We start from the raw sequence: 26,349 nt of genomic DNA on the forward strand, positions 1-26,349 counted from the left end.
AGGGTCTTAACATCGTCAGTGTGCGCTGGTGATCAGGTATGCGCGGCGTGGTCACACAATCTGCGCCTTAAAGAGCTGTGACTCAGACTTCTCTCTCTCTCTCTCTCTCTCTCTCTCTCTCTCTCTCTCTCTCTCTCTCTCTCTGTCTCTGTTCTGCTCTCTCTCCCCCCACCATCTCCCCTCTTTCTGCTTTCCTTCCCAGGCCTGGTTCTTTTGTCTCTCCCCCATCCCCCCAATAAAGCTCTAAAACTAATACTGGGTTCTGTCGTGACCATGACCTTTCCATGTGGTAACCAGCACCCCAACCAGCCCCGCTCGCTTATCATTCATTTCAACAGTGTCTTAGGTGCAGTGGTCTTAAAGGCTTTTCTGATATGAGGACTTGTCATGGGACCCTGATGGTGAGACAGTGTCTTACTTTGCTTTTGTTGCTGTGACAAAAACAAAACAAAACAAAAAACATGGTCAAAAGGAACTTGGGGAGGAAAGGGTTTATTTCCACTAAAATTTTCAGGTCACAGTCCATCATGAAGGGAGTCAGGACAGGAACCTGAAGGCTGGCTAGGTCTGTGACGAGACAGGAGAAGCAAGTTTCCGTTTCGTAGGAATTTTGAGATGTGGCCTCTCAGGTTCTGATGAGCAGGCTCCTCGGGAATGTGCACATTAGCTGAGCAGTGGTCCCTCATAAGATTATAAAGATGGCAGGGGAGGTGGGTAAAACACTTGCTGCGTAAGCATGAGGTGTAGCACGAATTGTTAGAAGGTCTCATTAATAAAAACAAACCTGGAGCCAGGTATTGGGGTGAACGCTGAAAGATCAGAGAAACAGAACCAGCCACAGCCAACCTTACCTCGCCAGTTCCTCAGCTGATCTCGTTTCCTCAAACTGGAAGCCTCTGTGTCCTTATCTGAATGGATCTCAGCTGAACTGCTGCTCAAAAGCCTAAAAGCTTAACAGACTCTAGTTCCTGGTCCTCACGCCTTATATACCTTTCTACTTCCTACCATCACTTCCTGGGATTAAAGGCATGAGTCACCATGCCTGGCTGTTTCCAGTGTGGCCTTGAACTCACAGAGATCCGAATGGATCTCTGCCTCCAGAATGCTAGGATTAAAGGTGTGTGTGCCACCATTTTCTGACCTCTATGTCTGTCTAGTGCCTGTTCTGTTCTCTGACCCCAGATAAGTTTATTAAGGTGCACAATATATTGGGGGACACAATATATCACCACAATGAGGACCTGAGTTTGGATCTCCAGAGCCCATGGGTGATGGTTGATATTAAATGGTATTAATTAATTGGTATTAATGGCCATCTTGACAGACTCTAGAATCATCTGGGAGAAGGGTCTTTGGGCACGCCACTGGAGGGATTATCTTGATTAAGTTAGTTGAGGTAGAAAGGTCTGCTCACTGTGGGTGACACCTTTTCCTTAGGCTAGGACCCAAAACTGTATGAAGAGGAGGAAATAAAGCTGAGTGAATGAACTCCTCACACCCTGCTTCCTGACTGGGAATGTACTGTGACCAGCCACTTCAAGCTCCCACCATCTTCATTACAAACTATAGCTGAAATGCCCTTTCTCCCCTGAGAAAGGTCTGTTGCATCTGATCACACGCAACAGAACGATCTACTAAGACACTACGTAAAAAGCCAAATATGGAGGTGTACTCTTACAAGCCCTGCTCTGGAGATTCGAAGCCTGGCTGATTCTCAGGGCCTGCTGGCAAGCTACCTTATGCTACACAGTGAGCTCCAGGCCAGTGGGAGTCCCTATTTCAAGAGAAAGATGGACGACACCCAACGTTGGCCTGTAGCCTCCAAACACACACACACACACACACACACACACACACACACACACACGCACACGCGCGCACACACACACACACACACACACACACACACACACACACGTGTATGTGCATACACACAGAAGAGTACCCACACAAGCATGTACGTGCATGCGCATGGAACTCTGCTAAATGTTTCTGAGTTATTGCATAGTTAACACAAAATAGACTCTGCTTGCTGGAGAATCATTTTAAGGGTCTCCTTTTTTAAAATAGGGGAGATGTTTATGGAGGGTTTTGTGTGTGTGGAATAAAGAAGGGGTTTGTCTATGCAGCAACCATTGTGAAACACTCACCGCCAATCCCCACACCGCAACTTGCTAACATTTACAGAGGCGGTTGTGATTAAGTGGGAAGCAAGCTACTGAAAAGCTACACACACACACACACACACACACACACACACAATCAGCCAAGTGAGATCAAGAGACTATAAAGTAAACAATCTATAGAGAACAAAATGTAATTTATTTCCTGGGGGAAGCCGTCTAAACCGACGGCAGCCACAGCAACTCTGTTCACAGACCCTGTCCCTCCCCCACGGTAGCCTGGCGCAGTCAGTGCGTCTGAGGATGGAGAAATCAGCAGACTTGACAGACAGAACCATCTGATGATGTAACTTGATGGTGGCCTCAGAGATGGGCACTGGTGCCCGTCGGAAAGGGGTGAGGAGTTACTTGCCTCACGCTGGCCGGGAACTTCTGTAACCCAGGTGGCGTCTGAAACCCAATGAGCCTGTCACCCAGGCAAAGTGGAGACAGGAGGATGACTTGAGTTTCACGTGGGCTGGTTTTTAATCACTGCCAAATTGCTGCCCCAGTAAAGCCTAGACTCCATCTAAAGGTTGCTTTTAAATGATCTGTCACAGAAAGTTAGGTCTGGCCCCAGGGCAGGGACCCAGCCAGCACACCTGTGCTTGAGAACAGGAAACATCTTTTCAGGCCTGGGTTCTGAAAGTGCCAGATAGCTAGGAGGGATCTGTTGGGGTCCCCCGGGGACGGGGGGCCTTTGTCTGACATGCTAGGACTTGGATGTGAGCACTCCAGGGCTGCATGGGCAGGTGCCGTGACTAGAGATCAGTTTACCTCCCCACCTGTCTGAACCACTCCTGAAGTCCCTAACTCAGGGCAACAGGGAAAAGATGTCGGTCTTCCTTATAGAACCTTCCAGGAGCCTGGCTGCTTTCACTGGGGCCTGGCCTGCAACACAGAAAAGTGTAATGGGCAAGGTGAGTTGGCAGGGCTGTGGGAGCGGTTGGCACCTCTCCTTCCAGAGTGCAGCCTGGCTCTGGGCCACCTGGGCAGGCCCCGAGTTCCTTTCTTCATGAGCCTTGAGTTCACACTTGGACAATCTGGACAGGAAAAGTTTTCAAGTGGTTAATGAGTTTTCCCTCTCTGTTACTGTTTGTTTGTTTCATGTAGCCCAGGCTGGCCTGGAACTCACTATGTAGTCAAAGATGAACTTAAACTCCTGGTCCTTCTGCCTCCACCCCCTGAGTGTGCACCACCATGCCCAGTGTAATACCTTTTAAAACTTTTTTTATTTATTTAGTTAATTATTTTGTGTGTGTAGGTCGCCTGAGTGTGCATGTATGTACTACCGGTTAAACCAGAAGAGGGCGCTGCATCCCCTGGAACTGGAGTTCCAGGCAGTTGTGAGTTTTCATGTGGGTGCTGGACCCAAAGCAGAGTCCTCGGCCAGAGCAGCCAGTGCTCTTAACTGCTGGGCTGTCTCGCCAGCCTTTTTTTTTTTTTTTTTTTTGGTTTTGGAGACAGGGTTTCTCTGTGTAGTTTTGGTGCCTGTCCTGGATCTCACTCTGTAGACCAGGCTGGCCTCAAACTTAGAGATCCACCTGGCTCTGCCTCCCGAGTGCTGGGATTAAAGGCATGCACCACCACCACCTGGCTGCCAGCCTCTTAACACACTTTAAAAACCTGGTTTTGCTCATTCAAAAGCTCAAGCTGTTCATATAAAATCATACAGCTTTCTCCATGTGTGTCTCTGTGTGTACTGTGCATGTATACGTGCGCTAAATGTGTATTGTATAAGTGTATACATTCGTATATTGTTGTGTGTGTGTGTGCATATATGTATACCATATGTGCTATTCCCTCGGGAAACAGAGGCAGGTGGATCTCTGTGAGTCTGAGGTCAGCCTGATTTTGCACAGTGAGTTCTAGGTCTGCCAGGGTTCCACAGTGAGACCCTGTCTCCAAAAGAAATGCAAAGATAATATATTATTTAGGGTTACTTTCACATCACAGTTCATCATCAAAGAAAGCCAGGACAGATCACCAAGCAGGGTAGGAACCCAGAGGCAGGAGCTGATGCAGAGGCCATGGAGGGGTGCTGCTCATTGGCTTGCTCCTCATGGCTTGCTCAGCCTGCTTTCTTATAGCACCCAGGACCACCAGCCCAGGGGCGGCCCCATCCCGATAAACTGTGTCCTCCTTCACCCATCACTAATTAAGAAAATGTCCTAGAGACTTGCCTGAACTCACAGAAACACTTTCTCAATTGAGGTTCCCTCCTCTCAGATGACTGTAGCTGGAGTTGACATAAAAGTAGCCAGCACAGGTATCATGCCACAAAATTCAGTTAATGTTACAGGGATTAAATATTATTTTATTTTATTTTATGTGTATGGGTGTGTGTCTGAGTTTAAGTGTTGCACCACACGCATGCAGTGCCTGTGGAGGCCAGAAGAGGGCATCAGAGCCTCTGGAACTAGGCTTATAGATGGTTGTGAGCTGATTTGTATGGGTGCTGGGAACCGAACCACGGTCCTCTGCAAGAGCAGGAAGTGCTCTTAACCGAGGGTCTCACGGGCCAGCCCTTCATTGCAATTTTTCTTATAATAGTTTTTTTAAGATTAATTAATTAATTAATTAATTAATTAATTAATTTTGTATACAGTGTGCCTGTGTGTCAGAAGAGGGCACCAGATCTCACTATTGATGGTTGTGAGCCACCATGTGGTTGCTGGGAATTGAACTCAGGACCTCTGGAAGAGCAGCCAGTGCTCTTAACCTCTGAGCCATCTCTCCAGCCCTTCATTGCAATTTTAAACAACTCAAATCATTACTAAATTATTTCTTTGGCAGAATTTCTTCAAGTTTAATTATTGCCTATGTTTCATTCAAAGGGAGGACCCCGGGGATTTCATGTTAATAGCTGACATTTATTGAGCACTTACTATGTGCCTGGCACTCACTGAGTGCACACAGTAGTTATGGTGAGCACACTTGCATATGCCCTTGCTTTCGCAGTGAGGAAACAGGAGCACAGAGAAGTCAGAGTTCAAGGTGGTCAGGAGTAGGTGGCGGAGCTGGGACTTGAACCGGGTGCCCAACTCCAAGGTTCATCCCTCAGTCCCACAGTTTTGACTCCACTGGTCATAAGAGAGAGGTTGGAATAATGAGGAAATCTTTTCCTGGTCATGAGCAAAGCTTCTATTGCCCCAAGAAGCATCGCTTGATTGGTATAGGGTCTAAAAATTGAATTGTGGAAGTGAAGGAATGAAGGCCGCCTCACGCAGGGAGCTCAGAGAATCTTTATGGAGCGATATCAACAAATTGTCTTGTCTGTGCCAGACTTCCGTGCCAAAGAGCAGTCACGGCCACCATGCAGATCTCATCATGGGGCTCCCTGGAGCCTCGGCTGCTCTGAGCTGCTGCCCGCAACAGCCAAGGACTCCCGAGGAACTGTGAGTGGCCACGATGGCCAAGAGAGGCTAAAAGAGATCAGCCTTGCTTGAGTTCTGGGAGCGCACACTCCAACAATGAGGCCATTTTTTCATCAGGTTGGCAAAAATGAAAAAGTTTGGCACCACGCAAAGGTTGGCAGGACTTGGAGGATCTGTAGGTGCTATCTCCCTTCCCCACCCCAGCCTCTGTGGGAAAGTCTTCTGGCCTTGTTTATCATCCATTGGTATGTAATTTTTCATTTCGAAGACAGGGTGCCATGTAGCCTAGGCTGGCCTCGAACTCATGATACAGCTGAGGATGCCCTTGAACCCCTGCAGCTTCCTCTTCTATTGCTTAAGAAGCGCTGAGATCACAGGTGTACATGGGGACTTTTTATTTGATGCTGAACCCAAGGCTTCCTGCAAGCTAGACCACCAGCTCTCTGCCAGCTGAACCATGTCCCTAGCTTCTGGATACATTTATGAATTCTTGCACCATATTTTATTCAGTAATAACACTAATAACAACAATAATAGTGTTATTGCAACTAGGGGCTGGAGCAACAGACCCATGGTTAAGAGCACTTCCTGCTATTATTATAATGTTATTATTGTTGTTGTTATTATTTGTTTTTCGAGACAAGGTTTCTCTGTGTAACAGCCCCGGCTGTCCTGAAACTCACTTTGTAGACCAGGCTGGCCTCGAACTCACAGAGATCTGCCTGCCTCTGTCTCTGGAGTACTGGGATTAAAGGCGTGCGCCATTATGCCTGGCTATTTAATATTATTATCCCCCACTCTTTCCCTCCTTCCTCCCTCTCCCTCTCCTTCACTGCCCCCCACCATGTTGTATGTCAGAGGACACAGGGTGAGTCCTCTCACTCCACCTTTTCTGGGGTTCCAGGATCGAACTCAGGCCACCAAGCTTATGCGGGGTGTGTGTTACCAGCTGAGCCATTTAACCAGCTCTCTCTTTTAGCAATACTAGGGATTGAACCCAGGACCTTTCATGCTCTAGGCAAGCACTCTGCTTCTGAGCCATACCCGGGATCCTGGCTGTATTTATGAACAATAAAAACATATATTTATTAACAATAAAAAAAGCAATCGTATTTGGGGAACTTGATTCTGAAGAAATAAAAGTGTCAGTCTGTAAGGATATATAGATAAAGGATATTTACAATACCCATTTCTTTAGAGTGGGGGAAAAAAACTGGAAACCTCACTGAATGTTAAGGAATAGGGGAATAATTGGATAAATTACGGCCCAGGTATTCTATGAGACATCACATAACTAACAAAACAGTGAGTTAGATGCAGATATATAGGCCTGGAAGTGTGTTTGTGATAAATGATTAAGTGGGAGGAAAAACTGATTGTAAAGTAGTATATGTGCCATGATCTCATTTTCACAAAAAGTAAAAACAAAACAGAAAACAAAACTCTAAACCTTAGAAAAAGAAATGTATCTTGAGGTTAGGCTGGTTGGTCTAAGTATGAAAGGAAGAGAGTCCAGATTCTTGGCAGGGAGTGAGCCTTGGGGTACAAAGGTTGGCATTCCCTTTCTAGGGAGTGGTGAGTTTGCTTTTTAAAAGGCTTGTTTTTTTTTTTTATTTTTTAAAATTATGTGTATGTGTGTGGGTATATGCACATGTGAGTGCAGTTGCCCCTGGAGACCAGAAGAGGGCGTCAGATCCCCTGTTGTTGAGTCACAGGCAGTTGTGAGCCTCTATGTGGGTGCTGGGAACTGGCCTGGGGTCCTCTGCCAGTGTGACAAGTGCTCTTAACTGCTGAGCCATCTCTCCAGTCTAGGAGTATGCTTTCAGAATCTTACTTTCAGTGTGTGTAGGGTGTGTGTGTGTTTGTTTTTGTGCATGTGTGCTTGTGGGCGTGCATGCACACCTATGCATATGCTTCTAGAGGCCCAACACTGTGCTGTGTCCTTTCCTGCTATTCTCTATATGTTTTGGGGTTTTGTTTGTTTTTATTTTTTGAGATAGATTTTCTCATAGAACCTAAACCTCCTAATGGGCTAAACTGGCTGGCCAGCATGCTCTGGGGCTACCCCTCTACCCTCTACCCTCTACCCCTTAGCATATAGGCTACAGGTGGTACTACCATACGTCACTCTTCTGGAGGTGCAGTGGCTCCTAACTTGGGTCCCTGGGCTTACACAGCAGATGCTTTACCCATTGAACTGTCTCTCTAGCCTGGAGTATACATTTCTACAGCAAGACTCACTGGAGTTGGCATTCTGCGCCTCCATAATTTGCCAAGTAATCTAACAAAGGCACAGTAAAGGAAGACAAAACAAATCAAAACAAACTAACCATCTCCAAATGATGTGACTGGGTGACACATTCTCTTGTCCGAGTAGGGACAAATGGCTGGTGATTGTAATTTATTGATTACTGCCTCTGCCCCCCCCCCCCCCCCCCCCCCCCCGCACTGTTCGAAGTGCTTTCCCTGGAGTTAGCACTCTGGGACGTGGAATGCTTGGGAATAAAGGTGGGTCACAGGGGTTAAGTGACCTGCACAGGGCTGAATAGCTAGGGCGTGGGCAGAGCTGAGGATTGGAGCCCAGGTCCCCAGGGGCTCACAGATGGCAGCGCCCCCCACCCCCCCAGCAGCTTCCTTCTCTTTTGTCTTTCTAACAGTCGCTTCCTCCTCTGGTCCTGTTTTTGTTTCCACTGTCTCTGACACTACATTTGGTAACTGTGAAAGGGAACTGATCTGGCCTCTGGCCTCCTCAGAATGAGACCCGGAGGTCTCTGCACACAGTGGGACTTTTATTTCCTGTCTGGGCAGCGACTTGTACTTGGGGAAACTAAGTCACCGGGTGCAGATGAGTTGCCAGCACCTAAGGAACCCGAGCCAAGTCCCAGCCCAGCTCCCTGCTACCTCCTAGGAGCCTGTGGCTGACTTGTGTTTTGCTTTGTGTTTATCTTATCTCCAGAGCTTTGCCGTCAGCTCCCCGCGCTTTCCCTCTTGAGTAAGAACGCGGAGGATTGTTATCACTAACCTCAGCTGTACAGAGAGGCCACGGAGTTCCCAGGTAGGGCTGACCTGAAGGCTACCCCGGTGCTTGTCCAAGGAAACAGGCTGCTCCCCGGTGCAGTCGAGACCAGTGCCCACTTCCTCCCGGCTCTCATTCTGAACACCTGTTGCCAGGACACGCACTGGCAGAGGTCTGAATGTTTTCCCTTCCTCTCTGGGGCCTCAGATTTGACAGACAAGAAAATCTCTTTGAGTTTGGCCTGCTCGTTTTTTTGGTCTCTCTCTCTCCTCTCTTTTTTTTTTTTTTTTTTTTTTTTTTTGACAGGGTTTCTCTGTGTAGCCCTGGCTGTCCTGGAACTCACTTTGTAGACCAGGCTGGCCTCGAACTCACAGAGATCCGCCTGCCTCTGCCTCCCGAGTGCTGGGATTAAAGGCATGTGCCGCCACCACCACCCGGCTTGGTCTTGTTTTTATTTCCCCTCCTCCTCCCACTCTTTTTTTCTCTCTCTGTTCTCTATTCTTCTCCCTCACATTTTTGAGATAAAGTCTTCCAGTATAGCCCAGGCTGACCCCAAACTCATGAACCTTCCACTTCAGCTCCCTCCTGTGTGTGTGTGTGTGTGTGTGTGTGTGTGTGTGTGTGTGTGTTGGGGGTGGGGGTGGGGTTCCACCGTGCTCAGCTTTATTTTGCTTTTTAATTTACCTTCATGGTGCCTTTGATTGCATTGTCTTCAATTTTGTTTATAGATGGACTTTTGTTGTTTGTTACTTATGGAATGGATAGGTGATATATGCACTTTGTATTTTAAAAGAAGGAAAAAGAAAACAAAATGATAAAGTGAAAAGTAATTTCTCTCTCTACCCCACCCCCCAGTCCTCTGGCTCCCCTCCCTAGAGGTGGCTGATGTTACTGGTAATGTCATGGTAACCTCCTAGGGACCATCTCAGTTAATCCACACGTCGGGTCGTTCTCTTTGAGAACACATAGCACCAACTCATTATTTTTAATGGCTGCACGGAATTAAATTATTTTGTTAGTTTTCCCTGATGGATGTACGTGGGGTTGCTTCTAGTTTCTGCCCTACAGGCAACACAGCAGCTCATAATGCTTACATTCCAGGCCTTTATACACCTGTGTACAAGTCGGGACTGCTCAAAGGAGGGTTACTGGGTCAAAGAGTGCATGCGTGTAAATGCCCATAATTCTTTTATTATTTGTAGTTGGAAGTTTTTCTGTGTCCTGGACGGCCGGTGGTCAGGACAAATCTCACCCACTTGCATCCCCTAAGTAAACACACAGAGGCTTATATTAATTATAACTGCTTGGCCATTAGCTCAGACTTATTACTGACTAGTTCTTACACTTGAATTAACCCATAATTCTTATTTATATTTAGCCACGTGGCTTGGGTACCTTTTTTCAGTTCTGCCTTCACATCTTGCTTTCTCTTGTGTCTGGCTGGCGACTCCTGACTCAGCCTTCCCCTTCCCAGAATTCTCCTTGTCTGCTTATCCCGCCTGTACTTCCTGCCTGGCTACTGGCCAATCAGCATTTTATTTATCAACCAATCAGAGCAATCACAGCATACAGAACGACATCCCACAACAATTATTTATTAAAAATTCTTCCAAATTTATTTTGTGTGTGTTTTGCCTCCATACACACACACACGCATATATATATATATGTGGAGGCAAAAGTTCATATATATATGTATATATATATCTCCTCCTTAGAGGCGGCTGATGTTACTGGTAGTGTCATGGTAACCTCCTAGGACCATCTCAGTTAACCCACACGTCAGGTCGTTCTCTTTGAGAACACATAGCACCGACTCATTATTTTTAATGGCTGCACGGAATTAAATTATTTCGTTAGTTATTCCCTGATGGATGTATACGGGGGAATATATGTTCATATATATGAACACACACACACACACACACACACATATATGAATGTGTATGTGTCTGGTGCCTGTGGAGGGCAGAAGAGGGGGTTGGAACCCCCAGAACTGGAGTTTCAGATGGTTACGGGTGCTGAGAACTGAACCTGGTCCTCTTCGAGAGGAGCAAGTGCTCTTAACCAGTGAGCCATCTCTCTAGCCCCTCTGGATAATTCTCGCCTGGACATCCACAGCCACTATGCTACTTTATATTCCCGCTCTTCATACTCGAGGGCTCTGCTTCCTGCTGTGTGTGTAAAACCTGAGAATACTGCCAGTACATATGGTTTTCATTTCTGGTTTTCTTCTGGGATACCTGAGTTTGAGCTGTTTGCACTACGTTTCTGTAGGCTGAATGTCTTAAAGAACGGAAATTTATTTTATACCGTTTTGGAAGCCTAAGCTGAAGGTACTGACCCATTTCAGTCCAGTTGGGGGTTCCCTTCCTGGTACCGTTTTCCTATGGCAGAGAGGAAAAACAAGTTTTCCTGGGTCTCTTCTGAGGGCACTGATCTCCACCGTCATGTTAATTACCCTCTCCAAACTCCATGACTGTCCTCTGTAGGCTTTCAATATGAATTGAGTGTGATTCAAACATCCAGTCCTGCAGCAAATGAAGCTGAAACTGAGCTTTTTTTTTTTTTTTTTTTTTTTGGTTTTTCTCTGTGTAGCCCTGGCTGTCCTGGAACTCACTCTGTAGACCAGGCTGGCCTTGAACTCACAGAGCTCACTCTGCTTCTGCTTCCCAAGTGCTGGCTGTGATTAAAGGCGTGCTATACCACCGCTGAGCATTTTTTTTTTTTTTTAAATCTGTAAACTGTCCATGCGTTTTTTTTGGTTCATGTTTCTGTTTGGTTTTGCTCCAGGACTGCACCCCATCACCTCCCTTCTTTTTCCTTCCCTTCTAACTATGACCAGCTAGTAGGCTGCAGTCTGTGTGATGAACATGTGTACACCGACTCTGGATGTCCTGCTGAGATTTCAGCAACACCACATACATGGCTGGTGTCTGGCTCCCCCTCCCTTCCCTCGATAGCATCATAACGGGAATTCGTGACCTTGGCTCGAGGTCAGCAGGTCAGCAATTAGGATTTGCTTTGGACAGATTAGGAAATGAGAGACAGAGTTAAACTTTGCTGAGCAGGGTCACAGCTCGGTATAGCAAAGCCAGTCTCTGGCATCCTTTTCAGAGCCTTCTGAATTCAGATACTCATGGTGTTGAGCCCCTGGGTAACTGAGACCTTGGGGACATCACTGCACCCCTCTGAGCCAGCTCACTTAAGGCAGTTCTGAGGATCCTGTGAAGTAACCTATGTGTATGAACCGCCTTCGTTTTGGGGTTTAAGGTTTGTGATAGTTTTTAAGCTTCATTGCTATGTCAGTTTTGTGTCCCCCTTTTTACATCCCCACCTGTCTCTCCTGCATTTTACCTTTCCTTTGTTTCTTTGAGACAGTGTGTAGCCCTGGCTGGCCTGGACCTGGCAGAGATCTGCTTGCCTCTGTCCCTGAGTGCTGGGATTACAGGTGTACACCACCATGTCCCGCTCATTCTACCTCTTTTCTAGCCAACTTTCCTTCCTCCCTATATTTTTGGGTCTGAAAACTGGAGGGTTGGAAGATAAGTGTCCAGTATCAGCACTTCTCCCATTACTCTGAAGAAGGAATGCTGGTTATTGAACGCTTAAGAGCTGGAGGAAGGGCCTGCTCCCCCATACAGCGCAGTGTGAATGTGGCACATAGCAAGAGCGCTGGGGACATTTATGCAAGGAATGCCTGCCCGCTCGCAGAGTGGGCGCCAAGGGCTCCAGAAGCATGTGTGCTTTAGGAGCTCAGCGCTCAATAGGCAGCGAACCAAGCCCTGGCTTCGCGGTGCCCGGGTTCGAATCCCGCGACCTCGGGCAAGCGCCTCGCTGTCTTTTGTGTCTCCGAGCCCCACTCCTCCGCCCGGTTCGCAGCGGCCGGTGGGCGTGAGGTTTCGAGGACACTCCTCAGCACGGTCGGACAGGCTCGCCCGGCCCATGCCGCGCCCCAGGCCCGGGCAGCTAAGCTACCGGGGGGCTCGGAGGCCAAGCCTGCAAGCCGCGGCCTCCTCGGCCCGCGCCCGACGCGCGCCCGCGCCCAGGGCGGGGCGTCCACGCAAGCCCCGCCGTCCCACGGCGGCCCGCACCTCTTTCTCTCCCTCCCTCGCTCCGTCCCCGCTCGGAGGAAGGCCGCGATCGGCTCAGCAGCGCCTCCCGCGAGCCGCCGCCGCTGCAGCCACGGCCGCCGCCGCCGCCGCCGCCGCCGCCGCCGCCAGGGCCGCCGCGGCCCCTCCCCCGCCCCCCGCGCGGCCGGCGCCCGTCACGTGACGCGCCGCAGCCAATGGCGGGCCGAGCCGCGGTCGGCGGCCGCCATTGCTGTCAGAGCGAGCGAGCCCGGGGAGGGAGGAGAAGCGCGGCCGACTGGGGAGGAGGGGGGGGTGGGGAGGAAGAGGAAGGAGGGGACGGCGCTCGGCTGCCGGGGTCGCCCGCTGGCTTCGTCCGCACCCCCCCCTTCGCGGGCTCGCGCGGCAGCGGCGGCGGCGGCGGCGGCGGCGGCTCGGGGGGCGGCTGCGGGGCTCGCGTGCCTCACGCGCCGGCGCGGCCGAGGGCGAGTCGCCCGCCGGCTGGAGAGATAAACAAGGCGGCCGACGAGGCGGCGAGGCGGAGGCGGAGGCGGCGGCCCTGCGCGACAGAGGCGGGCGGCGTTGCCGCGCCGCGCCCCCCGGCCGCCACCGCCGCCACCACCACCACCACCACCACCACCGCCGCCGCCGCCCTCGGGCCTCCCGCGCGGGCCTCGCGCCCCGGTGCCCGCGAGCCGCCGCCCGGCCCGGCCCGCTCCGACATGCCCCGCTCTGGCGGCCGGGCTCGCGGAGGACCATGACCGCCGCGGCGAACTGGGTGGCGAACGGGGCGAGCCTGGAGGATTGTCACTCCAACCTCTTCTCGCTGGTGAGTGGCGGGGCTGGGGGCCCGGGTGGGGGGCGCGACCTCCCCGCCGCGCAACTTTCTCCTCCCGGAGCCCTGGCGGCGTCGGCGAGCGCGGCGCCCGGCGTGGACGTGCGTGTGGAAGTCGGGGCGCTGCGGACGCCGGGGCGCGCTTCGGAGCGCCCACCTCCGTGGCAATCACACCCCCCTTCCCCTCCCCTTCCCCCTCTTTTTTTTTTTTTTTTTTTTTTCTTTCCTCCTTCCCGAAATGTGGAAGGGCTTAGAATTCTGCCTTGTGCAGCCGCCGGCGCCGGCGATCTGCAGGCTCGTCCTCTCTCCCGATCGGATCGGCCGCTCTCCCGCGTCTCAATTTTCTTTCTTTTCTTTTCTTTTCTTTTCTTTCTTTCTTTTAAATTCCACAATGACACCTGCGATTTCGCCCGAAAACAGTTGATGGAAAGGCGATTGTGTCAGGGAAAGGACTCTGGCGGCGGAAGCTCGCACGGTTGTAAACACGGACAGCCGCCCGCCTCTCGGGGCTTACTACGCCGGAGAGCGGGAGAGCTATTGCTCGGAGCCCACGGAAGGTGGAGGAAGCTGCTGCTTCTCGGCTCTCCTCCGCTGCCTTTAAAAACTGTTTTCTCTGCCCTAACAAGGAATACACACCACACACACACACACACACACACACACACACACACACACACACGAGAGCAACAAGCTGGGCGGTTTGATAACATCGCTTTTATCTTCCTTCGCCTCTCCTCTCTCCCGCTCTCGTCTCTCTGATAATTGACAACTTTTGCTTTGGAAGTGCAACGCCTGCCTTAATCTCGAAGCATTTAGGGTGTCAATTGTTCTCCTGGAAGCCTGGCACCCGGCGACGGCGGCTCGATTCATCGAAATTAAAAATGTATAGGGCTCCAGCAACTCTTTCCTGGCGGTGGCAGTGACATTTGGTGGTAAATGCCATCTTTGCTTTTTATTGGGTCGTATTACCTAGCTCTGAAAACATTCGCGTTGTTAAACCTGGCGCTTAGACTGATAATGGGAGTGCGTGGTCTTTAAATACGCGCTTTGTGCCTGAGTTACTGTATGTGGAGCTATGTGCCCGGGAGAGTACGAATTTGTTTAAATATTGAGCAAAGATTTGTAAACAGATGTAAGGCAATTACGTTTCAAGCGTAGAATATAATTGGAAAATTGGTTGAACGGCTTATTTAATTTGGCCTTAAAAACTAAACTTACTTAGAATCGTGTGTCCAATTTTTTTTGGGGGGGGGTTGTTGGGTAACTCTGCCTTTTGGAGAGCGTGCATTTATTGCAAATTATTTGCTGGAACCCCTGCTGTAGATCGGAGCTTTATTTCCTCTCAGTCCTTGTTTACACTGGATAAATAATTTAGTGTTGAAATTGTAATTAGTTACATTTAATTATGGGTGGCATAGATGCTTTTTTTCTCCCCTTGGAGACTAGTGGAGAAATAGAAATTCTTGCCAACTTTGGAAGTGTCATTTTATTTTCGTACAGATAAAGAGATCAAGCCTGATTTTGGCCTACAAAGACCTAGTGACATAGTGCTCCTGCTTCCACACATGTAACAGCAGGCTGATTTCCTCTCGCCCTGAATTTTATCTAGAGGCCAAGTCTTGAGGTTAAGTTGGAAGTTGGGGTTCTTCCCTTCACTACTGTGGTAATTCACCCTTGACCTTTTGATGTGAGGATAAAACTACTCCTCCCCCGCCCTTGTCTGTCATTTAGTATTAGATTCAGGGACCTTCATAGATCATCAAATGTATTGATTGGGGGTATTTAAAATGGTTTTGTTTGGCGTCTGGGTGACCACATTGACATATTTACAGGTAATTAAAATAACCAAGTCAACCCATATTAGTTCGGGAGAGCTCCCAAATTACCATACATCATGCTGACTAGTAATGGCTTGTGTGCATGTGGCTAATTTATACACAATGAATTGTGTGGGCACATGAAAGGCTGTTGGTGCACGGTCGAGCTGTGGGGTCATTCCTTATCTCTCCGAGCTTCAAGGGGGTGATAGTGTAGAGATGAGATGTTTGAAATTCTTTGTTGAAGATTCTGGACTGTGATTTTTTCCGGCCTAAGGATGCATTCTGGGTATTTCTCCCCTAAACATCTTTAAAACAAAGAGTTGACTTTTAAATGTAATTTAAACTACAGTTAACTTTTTGGGTAACCCCTTTGAAATGCAGAGATGCTTAGATTGGTTTAAAAATGTAGAATGTTTATATTTCCTGGTACCTGGAGATGGATAAATGCTGTTTATTCAAAATGACTTATTTATTCTTACTTTATGTGCATTGGTGTTTTGCCTACATAGATGTCTGTGCGAGGGTGTCAGATCTTTTGGAATTGGAATTACAGACCGATGTAAGCTGCCATGTGGGTGCTGGGAATTGAACCCAGGTCCTCTGGAAGAGCAGCCAGTGCTTTTAACCCCTGGGTCTCTCCAGCCCTAAAATTTATTAAAAAAAAAAAAAATCAAACTGCAAATTGTCCTTTTTTCTGAATCCAAATTGAGAACTTTTCCTGACCCTATCATGTTAAGAATACATTGCCTAAAGAACATAGTTGATTCCAAAGGGGATGCAACATTACCTTCTCAAAGTCATATATTATATCCGAAGAAGTAGGTACTTAGCATTTTGTACTTTTTGACGTTTTGGCCTGCAGTTTTGTTTGTGAGCAGAGAAGAGTTATTACTTTTAGAAAGTGTACCCACACGCTCAGGTTATCATAGATGGAATTGCAAGCTCAAGTAGAGCTGTGTGGAAACAGTGATCCACCACTTTCTGTTATCCTGAGGTCATCAGCATGGCTTAGCAAAAGTTGGTTGAGCAATCAGGCACCTTAGGATTTTTGTTTCTAGTCTTTTACTGGGTTTGTTTTCTGATACTACCCAAGTCCTCTTTCCTACACTTTCTTTCCCATTTCCACCTGGTTTCCTAACCTGTGAAAAGCATTGGATGTGTATGATGCGGGTCACTGCTCTTTCTTCCTCTCCGACTGTGAGGTTTGTAGCCATGGCAGTAAGTTCATGCCTCGCTGTGCCTTTGTGACACAAACTGTTTTCTCCTTCTGTCCATCAAGTTTTGGGGTGACTCTTGGTTTATTCACTCACCTCTAATGTAGTTAAGTGTTTAAATCTTCCTTTTTTGGAGAATGTAACAGTGTGCCCTGTGGCTGTGAACTCACCTTTGAGGGAAGACACATTATAACTTCCAGATGCCCAGTGTATCTTTTTGTTTTTTCTTTTGAGATAATGTGGAGAAAGTGACTTTGTGTCCTTTAGGCTAGACTTAAGTATGCTGGGTACTGGGACTTGAGGGAGCTATTTCTAATTCTTAGATGTTTGTTCCACATTCATGTTTGATTTGCTTAAAATCTCCCTGACTATAGATAATTGGGTAATGGTGTCAAATTCGCACTGAATTAAAACACATGTACACATATTAGTACTTCACTTCCTACTGAGGACCATTCATTTTGTATTTGAAGCTTTTAGGGTAAATTGTTGTAGACCTAATTTCCTTTTGTCTTATGAGAATTATTTTCCCCTCAAGACAAGGAAGGTAGTTGTAAATGTTGAAAATCTGAGATGTTGAAAACTTAGAAAATAAGTAGGGAGGACTGTCGGATGGAAGTGAGGAAAGAGGGAGATTTTTACTGTTTCAGAGTGCCCCAATACTGCACACAGTTGTTTTTTTCACCCCAGTTTGCAGTTTTAATATTTAAAATAAATATACATTTAGAGCATTTTTTTTCATGATGCTTCCTTTTCTTTAATGAAAATATTTATAATATGCCAATGTGTTTTCTGTTTAGCATTTGTTGTTAGTGGCACATGGCGTTATAGTATTTATATTTTTTTAATGGCAATAATTGCTACCCGGTAATGGTTGCCATATTAACCTCCAATTGCTAGTAAATATTTTTAAGTACATAATAGACAGCAATTTAAGGCATAGTGCAGCAGTTTACTGGACCGTTTTAAAGAGCCATTTGTACGTGTGATGGGTTCATAATTTAAAGAGAAATAATGTACCTGAGATCTGTATGTGCCAAAGGCTTTGACATGCTCATTGGGAAAGAAGGCTGGGCCCTTTCCTCTCTTTGTGAAGAGAGCGGGCAGGGTTGTGTTCAAGACAGGAAGCGTTGGGTGAGCATTTGCAGGTGCTTTTGTACCTGGTCATTTCTTTGGCCTGTCTGGTCATTTTGTCATGAATATGTTAGATGATTTATATTGAAACAAAGTCTCTCAAGGCATTTCTCTAAATATCATCGACTTAAAGTTGTGGCTTATATTAATTAGTATGGAAAATTGATCTTTTTTTGTTCACTAGCTAATTTAGCTTAGTTAATTGTGAGTTAATTGTATTCATCAAACACTTTCAGAGTTCTATACTGTGAGATGAATAAAGACAGAATTGAGATGAAACTCTGTCTCAGTGTGCACAGAGATGCCGTAGATTATCTGAATGTTTTTTATGAATAGTTAATTCAGCTATCAAAGTTTGATTCAGAGGTAGACTAGATATTTTTGAAGCTTTGACTTATTTTTCAAGAGAAGATAATGTTATTTAAGCTAGTACAAGTACTGATTTGCATTCCTGTGAAAGAGGATGATATGTTTATTTCACAGGAGCTAGCCAGTGAGAGAGATTAGATAAAGTTTATGAGAATAGGATGTGATTGGATAGTAGGTGTGATTGGTGAACTGTGCTTTATAATCATTTATTAGAAACACAGAGAGCAGACTCTCCTACATTGCTGTTAGTGTCCTTTAAGACTCACTGCATGTGGATGTGCCTGATAGACTGTGTGGAGCCATTTACCAGAATCTCTGTTTGGTCATTTTAAAATAATTTTGTTGTTGCAAAGAAATAACATTCAGTGCATTGCAAAGAGAGTTAATTAGATATCGTAAATTAGATAGCCTATGGGAGTAGCTTCCCCCTTCCCCCCCAAAAAAAAACAAGAAAATATGAAACATCAGCACACATTTGCCTCTTAGGACTTAGAGTTTTAGAATTAGAGACTCAATATTTGTAAGTGTTCTTGGAATGTCCGACTTTCCCTGCTGATGGAACTCATCCTTCTGATCAGGTCCAGATAGTTCCCTTTTCTGCTATATGCCTCTAGTGTTTATTTGAAAGCTTTGAAGGTGTTAGCTTTGTTCTGTTGAGAATTTACTTCATTACATAGGGGAGGTGATATTCCATTAATCTTGGTAAATATTAACATAAATGAGGAATTGTAACTTCAGACTCATTTGCATGAATGAAATATGCATGCTTGCCCATTTTTTTTAGTATAGGCATGTGTACATCAACATAGTTTTCTAGCTTTGCTTTAGTTGATTGAAAATAGTTGTGAAATTTTCTTAAAATGCTGTAGTCTGTTTATTTTATGTTACTGTATGTAAGGCAGTAGGAGAGGAGACCACTCCTTCCCAGCTGCTGTGGTGGCCTTCCATCTCTAGGGAGCCCTGCCTCTCTGTGTGATGTATTGGTGATGTTTGTTGGACAAGTCTCCTTATGAAGTGTCTTTTAGACTCCATTTGGGTTCTAGTCTTTCTAAAAACCCAAAGATGACTGCTTTCTTTCCAGAGGAGAGTTGGGAGTGTCAGTTTCCTTTACCGGTGTCTGTGGATGTTTATTTTCTCATTCTGGGGGAATTGTGGTAGGATGGTCTTCAAGCTGTATTTGTATTACTTCACAGTAAAGCATACAGCTTTCTACATTTTGTACCTTTTTCAAGGTAGTGAAATTCCATTCCTGTTAAAGGAACTTCCTGCTTATTATTTGGAAGTTTCACTTTGGCATTATTTTGTATAGCTTAAATTGTAGCTTTAACTTGCTGGATGAGGAACTTTGAGATCATTCATTCATTCATACATTCATACATTCATATTCTCTCTCCTTGTCCTTCCTTCTTCCACTCCCTCCTCCTCCTCCTCCTCCTCCTCCTCCTCCTCCTCCTCCTCCTTCTCTCCCTCTCTCTCTCTCTCTCTCTCTCTCTCTCTCTCGTTATTTTTGAGACAGGGTTTCATTTTGTATCCCAGGCTAGCCTGGAACTCACCAGAGATCCCAGGCTGGCTGCAAACTCAAGGTAATTAGAGGCCCTGGCAAAGGTACTTGACCCAAGTTCCACATCCAGAACTCTCACAGTGGGAAGGAGAAAACCAGCCCTTGTAAGTACTCTGACACAGAGTACATGTACACACACACACACACACACACACACACACACACAGGCACATAACGATCATACACCCACATAAATGTAATGCAAATCTTTGTTAGATTCTTTTGGCTATAATTTATTCTTAATTTATATAAAATCACTGCATTAATTGGACATTTGACATTTGATCTTAAAATTAAAAGTGAGGAAAACATTTGTTTCAAATAAAGTAGATAATTATGAAGAAGATTTTCATAATACTGTTGGAAATTTTAAAAAATGACACTCTAACAGCTTTTTAAACTTTATGAAGATGATTATTTGAGACAGGGCTGCACTGACTGGAGCTTGCCTGGGGCCTGCGTAGGCTTCCTGTCTCTGCCTCTGCCTCTGCCCACGAGTGCTAGGGTTCTAGTTGGCCACACCAGGTTACTCAGCTGTAAAAACTTTTGCAGTACTGCGTCCTCTCTAGATCTTTCCCTGGTTCCTACGGGTAGAACTAGTAGCTCAGATTCTTTTTTTTTTTTTTTTTTTTTTTTTTTTTAATTTTTATTTTGCAATACAATTCAGTTCTACATATCAGCCACAGATTCCCTTGTTCTCCCCCCTCCCGCCTCCCTCACCTTCCCCCCCCAGCCCGCCCCCATTCCAATCTCCTCCCGGGCAAAGCCTTCCCCACAGACTGAGATCAACCTGGTGGACTCAGTCCAGGTAGGTCCAGTCCCCTCCTCCCAGGCTGAGCCAAGGAACCCTGCATAGCTCATCTGCTTCTCAGAAGCGGATCAAGAATCTGAGCTACAGGTTGAAACCTGTAGCTCAGATTCTTGATCCGCTTCTGAGAAGCAGATGAGTTTTTTTAGGGCAGTGACCCTGTTGGAATCATCTTGGTGTCACTCACTTTAGACATTCCTTCCTTGCTGTTAAACAATTCCCCTCATTCCCAAAGGTGTCTGTGGTGCTTGTTTGGGTTCTGATTGGAAGGATGCTATTAAAGAGTTTGGAGTTGGGCCTGGTACCATATGCCTTTAATTTGACCACTCAGAAGGGAAAGGTAAGCAGATCTCTGTGAGCTTGAGGTCAGCCTGGTCTATATAGAGAGTTTCAGGATGCATAGAGAGACTCTGTCTCAAACACAAGTGTGTGTGTGTGTGTGTGTGTGTGTGTGTGTGTGTCTGTGTGTCTGTGTGTGTGTGCGCGCGCGCGCGCGCGCGCGCGCGCGTTCACACATCACCACCACCAGTAATAACAAAAAACCAAAAAACAAAAATATGAAGTAACTTAGTGGATGATTGTTCTGTTTTCTGAATTTTGTTAGTGAGACTGAATGCACTGTGATTGACGATATCCTGGATTGTCTAAGTTTGCTGACCTGGAGTTTTGTGACCCTTTGGGAATTAAGTCTGGGCTTTGACCCCAGAGTCCTTTGCTTTCGCTCTACAGGTTGTGCCTTTCGTTACATGGTCACTTTTCATGAGCCCAGTAAAATGGGCAGTGAACTGGAACGGGAGCTTGAACCAAATTTCATTTCTTTTTTCTCTAGTAATTAGGCAAATAGGTTGGGCACAATCTGTGAACTTAGTGGAAATACAGAAAGCAAGGTATGTGAAAAAAATCTGGAGTACATCTCATTTGTTTTAATAAACAGTTCTCTGGCTGCTTGGAACTCACTGTATGACTCAAAGAGCTTCTCTAGCTTCTGCCTGAGTGCTGGGATTTCAGGCGTGCCCTGGAGGTCTCAAGCACACAACCTGGCCCTAGTGGCTAGGCAGGCACCTGGGAGGCTGAGGACAAGCCTCAGTCTTGACTGTTGGTGAGGGAGCAGGTTGACTTGCTCCTGCCCGTGCTGTTCTTGAGGCTTCCTCACAAGTGAGCTGTTACTGAGAGGAGGGCTTTGAAATCCATCTTTGCACGTGGCTTTGCTTTTCTTTTTCTTTTTTTATTATTAAGACATTTTCTATTAATTTTACATACCGACCACAGATTCCCCTCTCTTTCCTCCTCCCGCCCCCCAGTGGCTTTTCTTTTCGTATGTAACTTCCCTGTGAACGAATTTAAAGTGCAGGAAGATTCTGCTCTGAGCTGTAACTGGTGAGACTAGGAATTGAACCCTGGTCTTACTTGTAGTTGATGGTTACTCCCTTGGCAGCTCCGGAGTGCCCTTTGACCTTACCAGCAAGTCTGTTACCATTTTGAGATTGGTCTCTGAGAACGTCAGAAACAATACCTGATAAATATATTGTTCTTCTACACACCACTCACAGTAGCCTGACAGGCCAGTTGTCCCTTTGCTGTTCTGTAGAGAGAGGAGTTAAGGGCTGCCTGGTTTCTGATTTTCCTTGAACCGCGCATCTCAGAGCATTCCGTTAGCACCGAAGGAAGGACCTCACAGATCTGTAGTCCCGCTGCCTGTGAAGGGTGCTGCCTGTGAAGGGTGCCGTCAGCTTTACTGTAGAACTTGAAATTGCTATGCAGGTGTGCGCCATAGTCTATCTACACTGTTAGGTAGGGCTCACTGGAGGTTTGTTTTCACAAAAAGCCCTCCCTGCCAGGGGCTGTTGCAGTTCTGCTGCTGCCTGCTGCTGCTGCTGCCTTGTGCTGCACTTAATGCTGCGCAGTAGAGAACACTCACTGCCTTTCCTAGCGTTCTCTTGGGACTGATCCCACAATGGGAGTGCCAGCAGCAGTTTCCCTTAGCCTGTTGTCTGGGCCTCCTCTGCCTTGGGCAGTGGGAGTGTGTGTCCGAAGTGGTGGGCCTGCCCTGCTCTAGGTCCAGGAGAGGATTGTCGGAGGATGCTTGAAGTGTGTGGAGAGGCCATGGGTGCAACAGAAAGAACAGAAGTTCTGCACCCTCCCCCTCCGTGTGGCTCTCCCTGCTGGCACCCTCTCATTAACATGTTGAGAACATTGGCAGGTTCTGTGATGTTATCAGGAGAAAAGATTTTTTCTTTACCTAAGCTCTTCTGTCCTTACACCGTTTGAAAGACAGGCTTTTTGCTTGCTGTTTTATGTGGTAAATGAGGACTTCTGAGACCCAAGGAGATGAAAGGGATTTGGAGGTGAGATTGGATGGGATAGCCAATAAACTAATATTTAGAAATGTTAATTTTTTGTATGCTGTGTTTGAGAAATTTAGGATATGTATAATTCATTTAGGAATAATGTACATCAGAAATGATTAAAATCTAGCTAGCACTTACCAAAGGGCTAAGGGTCTGACGCGTGGGGAAAAGACCTACATGTACGATTTAATTTCAGAGATGCTGTATGTCAGGCCCGGAGGGAGCTGCATGGCCTGTGTGATGCCTTGAAGCTGGAAGACCAGAGGGAGCTTTAAACTGGCCTTGGGAGGGGCAGAGCGTAGGCTGGGGCTCCTGGGGAGTGAGGAAGGCGGACTGTGGGGCGCAGTTCACAGCTCTTGAGTTTGCTGGGAGACTTTGCTGAGGTGGCATGCAGAACGCTCTAGTTTATGGCCCTGCTTCTTGGCTTCCTTTTAAAACAAAGCACCGAAACTTACTGAGGTGGAATTTTTATTAGGTGGAAAATTTGAAGTGTGGGCAGGCCAGTTTAGATTAAGAAACGGCGATGTTAAAATAATCTTCAGCTTTCTAAAATAATCCAGCTCTGAACTTTAAGGAAACAGAGCTGCATTGTGCAAAGTGCTAATGACTAAAGTGACAAATATTTCAGAAACTGGACAGACGTGAAATCTTAAATGAGCAGATGGGACACGAAATGAGAATGGGAGATAATCCAAGACAATATAGGAACTATTAAGAGAAAGGAATTGAGGAAAAGCAAGTGTGTTAATGGTATTACATGGGCTGTGTGTGTCTAAAAGCCTTTCTAGGACTGCTCCCTTCCAGAGACAAATCAGAGTTCTTGAACCACCCTCCTTCAGATTCTGCACTTTTCACACGGTAGTTTCTGGCTCCTGATTACTTCTCATGGAGTGACCCTGTTGCTGTGGGTGGATTTTAGTCTTGAGTGTGTGTGTTAGGTAGACAGTGAAATTTGTTTTCTCTGATGTGAAAGTAAACAAAGAGGGCAATCACAGTTTTTAAGGGCTGCCATGGATCTTGAATGGCAGGCAAGGCTTGCTGTCAGGCCGCTTAGTGGTTAGTGACAGTGAGGGTGGAGTCTGTGTCCTCATGGGCCAAGGGGATGGATGGACGGCCCTGAGCCAGCCTGAGTCTCGTGAGGGAGTAGGAAGAGCAAGCTCCCCAAAGGCAGGTTTGCTTTTGTAGATTAGGAGCAACAGAGGCAGGAAAGGTGGAGGGAGATGTCATCGGGTGGGTTGGCAAAATCTTGCTGGTGTGCCTGGGAAGGGGCCTCTTAGAGATAAGGATGTGAGACTATAAGAGAGGAGTAAGTGTGGGGGAGGCAGGCCGTCTCACTGCAGCGTGAGTGTGCCCTGAGCCCAAGGAGTTAGAGGATGGTCTTTTATTTTTATTTTGAACAAACAAAATCTTAAAATTTCTGCCTGTTAAAATTACGTGTGTGTGTGTGTGTGTGTGTGTGTGTGTGTGTGTGTGTGTGTGTGTAGAAGTGAGGATGGTAGCCACAGGTATGTGGAAGACACAGGACAACTTGTGAACAGCAGTTCTCTCCCACCTTTCAGGTCCTGGAGACCGGACTCAGGACCTAGCTTGGCAGCAAGTACCGTTCCTCACTGAGCCATCTCACTGACCCCCAAATAATTTATGAAATCATAGCTAAAACTTGGGCATTTCTATGTTACAGTGGTTCACAGCAACAATCTCTTTATTTTTTGTTGTTATTATTTATTTATTTATTTTTGGTTTTTCAAGACAGGGTTTCTCTGTGTAGGTTTGTGCCTTTCCTGGAACTCTGTAGCCCAGGCTGGCCTCGAACTCACAGAGATCCACATGCCTCTGCCTCCCAAGTGTTGGGATTAAAGGTGTGCGCCACCACCGCCCGGCTTGTTATTTTATTATTATTTGTTTGTTTATTTGTTTTTGAGACAGGGTCTCACTGTAGCTGTGGCTGTTATAGAACTCATATGTAGACCAGGTTGGCTTCGAACTCACAGAGATCTGCCTGCCTCTGCCTCCCAAATGCTGGGATGAAAGGTGTGTATCATTACACCCAGCTTAACAAGTACTTTCTTTAAAAATTTTCTTTTAATAAGTGATTTGGGCTTGAGTACAACCCCCAGGAGGAGCTTGGCTTTGGCATTGGCATGCAGCTGTGGGCGTTAGTAGTGAGGAATTCCTGCCTCAGACTGGTGGGATGGAAAGAGTGGATGGGCTCCAACATACTGAGGGCTGTCCTCAGGTCTCCACGTGTGTGGGGGCGTGCTTGTGCACGTGTGGAGGCGTGTGGATATGCATGCACATACACAAAATGAATGCATTCCAGGCCTGCTGGATGTTTTGTCCTCTCAAACCCTAAGTGGTACAGTGATCTTTGTGTTAAGTGGAGGTGGGCGGTGGTTGGCCTGGATAGTGAGTGCAAGTGTTGGCAGAAGACGCATCGGGATAATAAAATACCTCAGAAATAAAGATGTCCTTTGCATGGTGTTGCATGGCTTTAATCTTACCACTGGGAGGCAGATTCACAATGGATTTCTGTGAGTTCCAGGTCAGCCAGAGTGGCATGGTGAGACCCTGTTCAAAACAAAACAAAACAAAACAAAACAAAACAACATAATCCTCCATCCCCCCAATTTAAACATTTTCTCAATTTTAGGCGATGTAGATGGTTGTGTGTGTAGTTCTCCCTTTGAAAATACTTTTCATATTAAAACATGGAATTAAAGTCCTATAAAAATGTGATTTAATCCTAGAATAATTGACACTTTAAGGAAGTTTAGTTATATAATAATTACCCTAAACTAAGTTAGGTACTTTAAAATAAAAAAACATGTTTATCTATTTTGTATGTGTGCCTGCATGTGTGAGTGTGTGAAAATTAGAACTGGGAGTCAGTCTGTCCTTCCACCGTGCTTTTGGGGACTGAACTCAGGTCGTCAGACTTGCCAATAAGTGACTTTACCCCTGGAACCATCTTGCTAGCCTGTGGCAGTACTTAAAAAAAAATCAAATTCATGTAACACCTGAGCAGTTTATCATTTAGAATTTATGCCAGAGCACAGAGCTAAACAATGTATTTATCCTACCATTCAAAACTGCAGGTTCTTAGCTGATGCTTAAGGCACTCAAAACAAGGTGTGTTAGTTTTTATAGAGTAGACCCGTCTACACAGATTGAGCAATATTGGGTTCCCAGGTCTCCATTTATGGCCTTTGGGATGGCACAGATCTCAGGACACTTGCTGCACACACCTCATGATCTGAGTTCCAGCTCCTGGACCCCAAAATTATCCTCTGATCTATAGGTATGCATACACTCACATATGCTTGCGCGCGCGTGCGCGCGCGCGCGCGCGCGCGCGCACACACACACACACACACACACACACACTGGGCGGTGGTGGTGGTGGGGAGAGACTCAGTTCGTTGTGTATAAATTACTTGAGATACATGTTCAAAGTATAAGTTGTTGGTATTGGTGCTCTGATGGGGAATCTGGGCTTTGCCACCCTGACAGATGGTGCTATTTTTGAGTCTGTCTGTAGAATGAATCCTTTAACATTTAGTTACGTTGTAGATACTTGTGAGCATCCATGCTATGGGCTGTGAAAGCTAACAAACAGACTTTTTTAGTAAATTTTA

General features: G+C 46.6%; 1 protein-coding gene across 2 annotated transcripts in view; it reads left to right on the plus strand.

The window, feature by feature from the left end:
- Positions 1-13,348: 13,348 nt before the first annotated feature.
- Med13l (mediator complex subunit 13L) overlaps positions 13,349-26,349 on the plus strand; it is a 227,150-nt gene continuing 214,149 nt past the window's right edge. For both annotated transcript variants that reach the window (XM_059249610.1, XM_059249611.1), the window contains exon 1: positions 13,349-13,454. In XM_059249610.1, the coding sequence (XP_059105593.1) occupies positions 13,383-13,454 (72 nt within the window). In that variant the 5' untranslated portion in view covers positions 13,349-13,382. The remainder of the gene's footprint in view (positions 13,455-26,349) is intronic.

This window comes from Peromyscus eremicus, chromosome 23 (genome assembly GCF_949786415.1).
Source record: "Peromyscus eremicus chromosome 23, PerEre_H2_v1, whole genome shotgun sequence".
In the NCBI taxonomy this organism is placed as follows: Eukaryota; Metazoa; Chordata; class Mammalia; order Rodentia; family Cricetidae; genus Peromyscus; species Peromyscus eremicus.